This window comes from Zerene cesonia, chromosome 14, assembly GCF_012273895.1.
Source record: "Zerene cesonia ecotype Mississippi chromosome 14, Zerene_cesonia_1.1, whole genome shotgun sequence".
Classification (NCBI taxonomy): Eukaryota; Metazoa; Arthropoda; class Insecta; order Lepidoptera; family Pieridae; genus Zerene; species Zerene cesonia.
In genome coordinates, this window is record NC_052115.1 from 6,127,425 (window position 1) to 6,138,222 (window position 10,798).

Genomic DNA, 10,798 nt, shown 5'->3' on the forward strand with positions numbered 1-10,798 from the left:
TTTCATTGATTACTCCTATGAAATTCAGTAATTTAATAGCATTATAAGAACCTGAGAATAAATGTACCATTTTACCATAGCGTTTCATTTTGTTTTAGATATATGTCTTCGGATTTTAGGTACAATGTTAAAACAAACTAACTGACATTTAAATAAGATAAATTTGTGCTAAAACTGAAGAGTTTCGCTTAAGGACTTCCGCAAATGTCTGCATTATCATAATTATATCATTATCTTTACTTGGTTTTGCTTTCATCGTACTTTTATATACTTCATCCGTTATTTATAAAATTGTATGCTTTATAATTGTTTTTAATACTTTGTATGCTTGTGTTTTACATTAAATGTCTATTCGTTATATAGTCTTAATGTTGAACAAAATTTCAATGTCTGTTTAATGCATGTTTTTTTAATTATTTCCACTAAAACCTAACTTCTCTATGGGCTATTTATAATCTGTGATACTTACACTATTTTTTATCTGTCTGGATGTCTTGGTAACGTTTTTACGTATTTCTCTGGACTCAAGCAGGCGTTGATTGGCTCAGGGGCCGAATGCGAGACCCGAGTAGATCAGAACGGGAAAGTTGGCAAAATAGGCTGGGAACTGTCGTACAGGGAACTACCGGAGTATCACGTGCCTGAGGATAAGAGGATGAGACCTTTAAGACTGAGGAAGAAAATTTATGAGTTCTTTACGGCACCTATCACTAAGTTCTGGGCTGATTCAGTAAGTTTCGCTGCTAATATTATTAACATTAGAAGAAAATGTTGAACTTTTAGGCAAACAAAATATAAACTAACGATAAGTACTTCGTTTTTATAAGATATTTATTCACAAAATATGATGAATTCATATAACTAAAATGCTGTTATTGAGGACAAGTAACATAAATACAATAAGTTTATCATCCTATGTTAGGGATATATTATGAGTTGTTGTTATATTGTGATTGTGAAAAATAAATAAACATTAATATAGAAATTTAATACGTTGATAGCCTCCTTGGTTCAGTGGGCAGGACTCCTCTCAAACAGATGTATGTTATCTACCCCATACTCCAGTGGAGAACACGGGACTTCACAATAAGTGCTTTCAGAAATATAACTGTTTCGAATAGTGTTTTTTTTTAAATATATAATAACGGTAAAACGAGCAGACGCGTCACACTTTAGAAAATAAACTCTTTAGGTTGGTAATAAATGATATTTACTTTTTTTCAGATTGCATACATATTGTTCCTACTGATGTTTACGTATACAGTATTAGTCAAGATGAACCCGACACCATCTTGGCCAGAAATATATTCTATTTGTTATATAATAACGTTCTTATGTGAGAAAATTAGGGAAATTGTTACGTCCGAGCCTGTTGCTATTAGGTGGGTAAAATATTTTTTTTTAATCTCATATGTATTACTGTCGAATCACGATATTTGTCGCTTTATTCCTTTAAAAGGGCTAGATCGCTTTTTATGAAATTTCGTTTTTTACACAACAACTATTTTATAAAGGCCCATATCCTTTTCCATAACATTCCCAGTCCTTTCTTTTATTACTCTTAATTAAAATAAATCCTTTCTTAATCCTTTTCCAATCCGAAGTCGGCATCTCATTTGTAGATGCGTAAGATCTACAATCGACTTTACACCTTTCCATGTGTTTATGGGCGGTGGTAGCGCTTACCATCAGGCGACCCACCAGCTCCAAGCCGACGATGAAATAAAAAAGGTGTTCTTATTACTCGAATTTTGTTTGACATAAAGAGGTGATGCTTTTGTTTTATTGTCTAATACTTTATTGGATGAATAAGCCGTAATCAGAGAGTTTTATATCGTTCCTAGGCGAATAAATTAATACCATATTATATAAAAACTATATTCAAGTAGTGTGATAAAAATAAGACCGGTTTTATCGCTAGATTCTATGTGATTTTTTGTCAAAGTAAAATCCAAATCCCGGAGTGTCCTCTAATCCTTTAATGGCAGAAATTTATTTAAGGGCGCGGAAACTGAAAGCTCTCTCAAGCAGGGATCTCTGATATACCGTATTTTTTCTCTAATATGAATCACAAAGGAAGAGCAAAGTACATACATTTTATTGAAAACAAACATGTCAACAGAACTTTTCTAGAAGTTATACAAGTCTTTCGATATATCTAATGATAAACATACAAAGACAAAAAGCATATACAATAAAGCATTTATCAACTACGAATTGTTAATAAGGAAAAAAAATGTGTCTAAACAAACATATTCAATCTATGAACTATTAAGAATAAATAACTGCTATATTTATAACATAATTTCATTGAAAATCATGATTAATACTAAGTATGGCTGATAAACTAATTTTTGCAAATTGTCTCTAATGGAAAAATTTTAACGTCATACATATTCTGTATACATTCCATTGTATTTTGTATTGTTGCTTTGTATTTTATATTTCGAACTTTGTCAACGTTCTGTAAAACACTACTGTAAATCAGGTTTCCATATAACCGCATAATACAGTCGCAGAAACTGAGAATCCGTGGACACTTCGTTTGATTAATGCGCGCCTAGATACATATCCTGAATGTAATGTATTTGCTGATTTGAGTGTGGGTATACTATGCCGTACTTACTAGATTCTATGAAAAGTCTTTCTGGGTTTATTTCTTGACTAGTTATAGTGGTTATTAATCGAACATAACTTTTTCCTGACTATGTGAGGAATCAGTATCCATAAAGCGATTTCCATCATGAATTATACTTCATATTATAGCTATCTATGCATATTGACCATACAAAATTTGATTACTATTGAGGCATGTAGCTTCGCTTTCTTATGTGATATATATATATTTCAATCTTTTAGGTTTTTTCTCGCACTTATCAAAATATATAATTCTTATCTATATAGTCTAGACTTAATAGCATTTAATTTTGAAGTTTGTCATCATAATTTCAATTAAAACAGTCATGATCTCTTGTAGACATAAGTTCAGCGTGTGGGCATGGAACATGTGGAACACGTATGACGCTGGTTTTATAATATTTTTCCTGGTCGGTCTGACGCTGAGATTCCGACCCGGCTCCATGGACGTCGGCAGAGTTATATACTGCGTCGATATTATTTATTGGTACTTAAGGATATTGAATATATTGGGTGTTAATAAGTACTTAGGTGAGTGGTTGGTGGTAGAATGTGGTGGAAGAAATACGGATCAGTAATTATTTTTATGTTTTATATTGCATTGTTTTTTACTGTTTTTATATGTATTTTAATGTTTTTAGAATTGAAATGTATCTTAATGCTTCAAATAGGTATCCGAAAATAAGCATCTTTCATGCTCTCAGTAAATTTAATCTGAATTAGTTCATTTTTCTAAATAAACTAGTTTTCCAAAGGCTTTGGGAAAATTAAATAGAAAAAATTGCTAATTGAGTTTATTTTAAGCACACTATACATGAATTTGGAATAGGCTTATGGAAAACTTCTGGAGTTTTTCTAAAACAACAACTTTCTAACAAAATACAAAAATAATACCAATTCCTAGAATTTTCTTGTGTTTGATTTTATACGATAATTGCATTTAGAAATTAAATACGTTTTAACAGGTTCAGTAATGTAATAAATAAATCTTATGTATTCTTTAATAATACGAATTTTGTTAACAGGACCTCTAGTCACAATGATGGGTAAAATGGTTAAAAATATGATATACTTCGTGGTGCTATTACTAGTCGTACTCATGTCATTTGGAGTGGCAAGACAAGCCATCCTGTATCCAGATAAGGAAGCAAGCTGGTATCTGATTAGAGAAGTGAGTATTATATTGCGTTTTAATTACTACTAATATAGATTATATTTGAGGTAACAAATATATAACTTAGTGATATTAAAAAACAATATTCATCTCTATTAATATCGATGAAAGCAAATTATAATTTTTAGCATTTAAGAAAAGAAATAGTCAGAATATTTTAAACAGAATATTATCTAAGGTATATACAACAGTTGTCTTTATTGTATATCTCTATCTCTGTTGAAAACTATTAAGCAGATTAAAAAATGCATTTATCAAAATGCACTATTTTTCTTAAAATACATTATTCGTTCCGTAACAGCCAAGTAATCCAAAGTATGCATTAGTGCTGCAAATTTGTACGGTTCTGACTTTAATTCGTGTAATTCATAAAGTGGTAGTTATGCTTCATGAGAGAAGTCTTATTTGTAAATATTTGATGTTTCTTCCTACATAGCAAATGTTTGAGCTAATTAAGAGCTTTGAGAGCAAAGTAAACACGAATTGTCGATGTAAAGAACATAACATATGAAAATTCATTATATACGTGCCTTTGAGTTAAATGTTTAAGATTCTTTTGATCATTTTCTTAATTATCTTTAGATGTGAAGTTACAGCCGCGTAAAGCCGTTATATAAGACAGTACATTCATAATAATTACTAACACACTTTTACGATCTCGTACAAAACAACTCCAACATCATTTATCCTGACTGTTTAATGGGCACTAAACTATTTTACTATGTTTAATTGCTGTTAATAATCGCTGTAACTTTCTGGGAGCACTCACAGCCAGGAAATGCTGTTTGAGTCGTTAAAACTTTTCTATCTTACGTTAATTGTGGTATGTATTTTTGGGGCGTAAACTCAAGGACATCAGCGTATAATATACGTTAAAGCTTAAGCATTAGAATCACTACTAACAATTTCAGGTATTCTTCCAACCGTACTTCATGCTGTACGGGGAGGTATTCGCCGAACAAATGGCGCCTCCCTGCGGCCTCCCCGGCCTGGAGGAGTGCCGCGTCGGCCACTGGGTCCCACCTCTAGTCATGAGCATTTACCTCTTGATCGCAAACATACTTCTAGTCAATCTCCTCATAGCCGTCTTCAATAACATCTTTATTGAAGTCAACGGCGTATCGCACCAGGTTTCGATTTTGTAATTCTGTAGTCGATGTTGCCTGTTGCGAGATTTTTTAGGTTTATTCGGTGCGAGTAGTCTTTTATTTTGCGGTATTTAGTATTGTGCTCGTTGTAGTAATATATAGCTTTAGTTTTATTCTTTATTTATCATTACTTAGTATAGCTGCACTGACGTTTATTTCACTTCCTCTAAAGTTCATGTCTTACTGATGTTTGTAGAACACACTACACATAAATGTCAGTGCTGCTACTTATTAATCATCATTATCACCCTGTCCCCCACTATTTTATTTTCAATTACACATCTAATCCGCTTAACATCGTTTAACCACAATTTCTTTTAATCTCATTCCACAATTTGTTTCTCTTAAGTTCAGTCCAATTTCGCATGTATTCACGCGGCGGTTGTTTGTAGATATTCTTCCAACCTTACTTCATGTTGTACGGCGAGGTGTTCGCGCCGGACATCGACCCGCCCTGCGGGATGGACGTCAGCGACAGCAAGTGTGTCACGGGCCGCTGGATCACGCCCATCGCGATGACCATCTACCTCCTCGTCGCGAACATATTGCTCATAAACCTCCTTATCGCCGTCTTTAATAATATATTTAACGAAGTCAATGAAGTCTCGCACCAGGTTTTTGTTTTGCTTTATTGTTTTTTTTTTGCGCTGCTTTCTGAACGTGAATTAAACAAAAGTTATCTGATAGGGACTGCTACTTAAAAATGACCTAGAATTTTGTGACCGTGACACGAACCTTTGGATGAGGAGATATGTTTTTCTTTGCCAAAAAGTGCCCAACGCGGCTAAGAAACTTTTCACTTTACTGTCGAGTTTGATTTAATATTCTTTAACGTTTTCAGTACTAAAACGGAAAAAATTTAATTGACGTTCAGAAACGTACGTTTGCATGTTGAATATTTATAACGCTTATCGATATTAATTTATGATTTAATACTTAATAAAATGAATGTGTATTTAACATTAACGGTCAGCTCGGAATGGAACGTTATGAGCTTGTTTCGTTATTTTTCGAGCGAGTAACGTTGCCTTGCCATGAATAAATTATTAGCCCGTTCTTTTCTTGAATATTTAACAAGAATACCAACCGTAGCTAGAACCTTTTTTATTATGCCAAATGGCTTAAAAAGTTTTTATTCGTTAATGTTTTTAGTGAAACAATGTTTTGGAAATTCCAGTAGATGCAATTTTTATTATATTATTTATGTAACCATAGGCTACGTATATATAAAATAATTTGATGAACCTTAAAGAAATGTAAGGCTTAAATAATCTTTATACTAAGAAAAATATAATGTTAACTGTATTAGGAAATACAAGTCAGGTTTATAAAATTAATATGGAGACTCAAAGCCAAGTCAATGCCAATAAGATAAAATGTAATTAAAACTAAATAAAATATTAATTATCTAGGTCTGGATGTTCCAAAGATTCACAGTAGTTATGGAATACGAGCAGAAGCCAGTTCTTCCACCTCCTCTAATTATTTTCTGTCACATATACGCGACTTGTAAATGGGTGACAAGAAATGTATCCCACAAAAGGTTTCAATATGATAACGGCCTTAAACTCTTCTTGGAAAAGGAAGACATGGAGAGATTATATGATTTTGAAGAGGAGTGTGTTGAGGGCTATTTTAGGGAACAAGTAAGTATTTATTGCTTTATATGAAAGATATTAAACGTGTAGATTATACGCAATAAACACTGAACAATTTAACAGTTTCGAATCATGTGTTAAAATGTGATTGTTTTGATTAAATTCTGAAAATCAGAAGGATATTGAACAATAAAATTGAAACATTGAATTCTTTCAGGAAATTAAATTATCAAATTCATTAGAAGAAAGAGTTAGGAATACAACAGATAGAGTAGAACATATCACGACCAAAATGGAAGACTTAAATCAAAAAGCTAATTGCCAAATACAATCGATTCAGGTGAGAGCATAAGTTTTGTTACTGTTATTTTGTAAACTGGGAGTGTTTAAAAGATCGCTTTAAAGCGCTAGGACTATGTGACAGATATGAATAAAATAAATACTTAAATAAGCTTATATAATGAGTTGTATTTGTGAATTTTAATTAATGACCTTACTTTCGTTTATGAATACTGTTGAGGTATATCAATGATATTTCTCCATTAATAAATTTTGGCTGATTCACCATTGCATGCATTTAGATCAAAAAAATAAAGAAAAAAAAACTGAAATTGCGGTTTAGTAAAATTTAAATTATAAAACAAATCATCCGGTGCGACGCGGCACATCAGCATTTCATTTTTGTACTATAGTCTCCGGAGACTATAAAAATGCCTTGCATCTCATATTCATCAAATCAGATGGAATAAGCAGCTTTAGCGCATGCTGGTGACATGTATTGGTTGATGGTTATTTTTTGACATATTTATTATTTTGCGATTTAACACTTTGACGCATATTTTCATACATTATTTGTCATTTTAAGAAGCTAAACTAAACCGAACCAGAAGTTATGAAATTGGTCTTTCTTCTTTATATATAAGTATTTTGAAGTGATTTTAAAAAAAGGAACTCAATTCTTAGAGTGAAATTTTTTAAATCTAAAACTTTGAAATAACGTTTTTTCTACTTATTTTTCTACTTAACTACTATTTTACAGAGCGTAGAATTTAGGTTAAGAAAATTAGAAGACGTTGCGGAACAAACGATGAATCACTTGGCGGTGATACATCGGTTTATGGCTACACACCCGTCACTCGTCAACAGAGGGTCCACAGACACTTTAGGACCTCCTCCTCCGACTTTCCAAGCCAGTGGGTCAAGGCTGCGGACTGCTAGTGATAGATCTGAGGTAGATTTATAGAAATGATCTAAAACCGTAAAAAATCATTTAAAATAACTTATGTATCTTTTATTCAGAGTTTACTCAAATCCAATTAAACATAAATTACAAATAAATAGATAAATTACAAGTTATAACGGGATTTGTTTGAAATAAACGTACAACGTTAATTGATATAAGATATTTCTGTGTTTGTTATAAACGTATTTTCTTCCTTACTTTTTGATTATTTTTATTCAGACAATAAGAATTTGCTAGTGATTTTTGAGTTAAAAAATCTACACAATTCTGTGAATGCTTTTATATGAAAGTGGGCCGGTTAGGTGTTTTATGTATATACAGTCTATTAACTATTTCAAGAAATTGTTGCTCCCCAAAAGCTTTTGTAATTTTTAATATTGTCAATTTGCTCACGAATGTTTTTTTATTTGCTATGTCAGCATGTATGTTCATTATTAACCGTCTCCAATGTCGTTTTATTTGTACCCATTTCATATTTCTTATCGTGTGCAACGAATTTCTAGATAAATCAAATCATCTAAAAGTTCGTTTGCTTCGCTTGTGTTATGATCTGTGACACAAACTACCTAAAAAGATAAATCCGATACAATTGAAACTTACAAATTGGCCGAAAACCGCAATCAAAAGACATAACTTTAGAACAAATTAAATGTAAAATTGCATATAAATGTGTTGAAACTTCTGCACTAAGCGAGCCCAAATGTGTCACGGATCAAAAGACAAATTAAGTGGATGTGGCATCATCGGCGGACAGGTGCTGTCGGACAGCGACACGGGCGTGGCGCGCTTCACGGTGCGCCCCGTGCAGGAGGAGGACGAGGCCTCGCAGCCCTCCGACGTAAGCGCCTCCATTCCATTCGATAGCCGCTTCTCACTTATTTTACGAACGCTTACATAGTGCTTCTATTTCACTTAAACGAAAGCTCCTTAGAACTACGTCTCAATAAAAAAAAAATTGATTTCATTTATTTTACAAACGCTCCCCTATGAGCACAGATATTGATAAAATTACTTAGTTACTAGATTACATTCGTATTTTTTATGAAGTGAAATGCATTTATTGCATAAGCATTTATATAGTGCGAAGTTGAAATCTTTGTACGTTTTTTAACGTAACAGATTCAGGAGCGTCCCTGTTGTGTTATTATTTTGGAAATGAATAAAAAAGGCGTGTAATATATATCCCATGCAAAAATTAAACTTGTTCATAAAATACAATCATTTTATTATTTGCAGTAGTTGTTGCTAATAATAAATTAGCACCTGAATTGCACATGCAAGACTAATTAAAATAAAATAGCGCTATATTCAAATTTCATTTTGCTTAGCGTTAGCATACATTAAACCTAACAACATCACGAACTAAGCGGGCTGCAAGTAATACTCACGAGTACTATTTGCTGGTCGCTAAGCTTAACCTTTATACATGCAATGAAAGCCCCGATGCAGTTTCAATGCCCATTACATGTTGTTATACTTGTTATTGTGTTTTCATTGTTTTTTAATTTGTTTGTGTTTGAATGTTATCCAAGTTTAGCTTTTTATGCTCTTATCTCGTTTTGATTTGCGTTTTATAAAAAAAAAACTCACTTGAAATGTGCATAAACATCGATTAATATTTATAATGTAATGCAAATATGTAAGTATAGTTTATGAACTTGTTAACTTCTAGATTTAATAAATGGATTTCGATTTATAAGCATAGATTTTCTCTACAGGATGAAATGCCTCAATCTGGACCGGAAGTAGTCACCGAGAAGGAGCCAGAGGCAGATACAGTGTCAAATTCTTCTGGTGCTAGTGTAGCCGGTCCCGATGTGACTGTTGTCAAACCAACAGTGATCACACCAGCGAGACAGCGATCATCAGACAGCAATAGAACGGAACCGAGTGATGATAAAAAAGGTGATATTGATGTGAAAGTTTGAGTATTTTTTATTTATTATGCTAGTCAATAAATAGCATATTAGATAAAAATTAAGATTTCATACCTTTATTTTTCTTCTTAAATGAACTATTATTACTATCATGTATATGATGTTAAATTTATATCGACACGTAACATATATTTACTCGTACTTCTTAAGTGAATTGTAAAAAATCAAGTATATAAGGACTTTATGTACAATTATTCATTTTGTCCAAGAGGCATGGAAATAAATAAAGTCAATATATTTGTCTAGTGCCGTCTTCCACGGATGACGCGTTCTTGCCGGAGGTACGCGAAGTGCCTCCAGACAATCACAGCCTGCGCCCGCGCACCACCTCCGCTGGTACTAGGCGCACTGCGAATGCGAGACGGTATGTTTCACAATCTTGTGTTATCTGTTGCGAATATTTGGGGGGTTAACTTTAATCGTAATTGTGATAAACACTAGACAAAGGGGCAAGAGTTAAAAAGTTTAATCAATAAATATTATTTCTATGTCGTATAAAAATCAAATATAGATATCACAAAACCGTAGATTCATCCAAGACACAGCTGCTGTAAAAGGTTTAGTTCATAAATCATTCGTGACACTCGAGTTAGCATGTCATATTTTAGTTTTGCCATAAACTGCATATAGGAAATATTTTGTTTTATATCATATCACCCGATTGGCCGTCGCAGTATCCGTTGACGCGAACACCAAATTTTTCATCGCCATTATTGTTTTTAATTTTAATTTCTTTTTTTACTTGCATCTGTTAGGAGACGGTTGTGGAAACAGTAAGTCAACTGAAGATTACGCAATTGGCTTAGCTTTTAGCTATGTAGTTATAGTGTTCTTATCAATGTTATGAAACACTTACGGTCGAGTAGCTTTTACACGTGCTCATTTATTTTAAATGCTGTATTATTACTTTACATTAACACCATTGCACTTACTCTTAATGACTGTTAGTATAATCTCTGTATATTATTTTATATATCATGTATATTTATTATAATAATTTTCACCACACATTTAATGAACGCATTGAATTGGTAAAGCATTTCTGTTGTATTTTGAAACAT

General features: G+C 32.6%; 1 protein-coding gene across 10 annotated transcripts in view; it reads left to right on the top strand.

Moving 5' to 3' along the window:
• Positions 1 to 10,798, top strand: part of LOC119831868 (transient receptor potential cation channel trpm) — a 163,958-nt gene that overhangs the window by 139,690 nt on the left and 13,470 nt on the right. For 6 of the 10 annotated variants that reach the window (XM_038355424.1, XM_038355427.1, XM_038355426.1 and 3 more), the window contains 11 exons: positions 533 to 730; positions 1,225 to 1,382; positions 2,978 to 3,168; positions 3,663 to 3,808; positions 5,352 to 5,573; positions 6,372 to 6,605; positions 6,775 to 6,897; positions 7,597 to 7,788; positions 8,555 to 8,638; positions 9,519 to 9,705; positions 9,984 to 10,101. In XM_038355424.1, the coding sequence (XP_038211352.1) occupies positions 533 to 730; positions 1,225 to 1,382; positions 2,978 to 3,168; positions 3,663 to 3,808; positions 5,352 to 5,573; positions 6,372 to 6,605; positions 6,775 to 6,897; positions 7,597 to 7,788; positions 8,555 to 8,638; positions 9,519 to 9,705; positions 9,984 to 10,101 (1,853 nt within the window). Of the gene's footprint in view, positions 1 to 532; positions 731 to 1,224; positions 1,383 to 2,977; positions 3,169 to 3,662; positions 3,809 to 4,722; positions 4,942 to 5,351; positions 5,574 to 6,371; positions 6,606 to 6,774; positions 6,898 to 7,596; positions 7,789 to 8,554; positions 8,639 to 9,518; positions 9,706 to 9,983; positions 10,102 to 10,798 lie in introns of all 10 variants that reach the window. The other 4 variants (XM_038355425.1, XM_038355430.1, XM_038355434.1 and 1 more) reach the window with 1 other exon arrangement.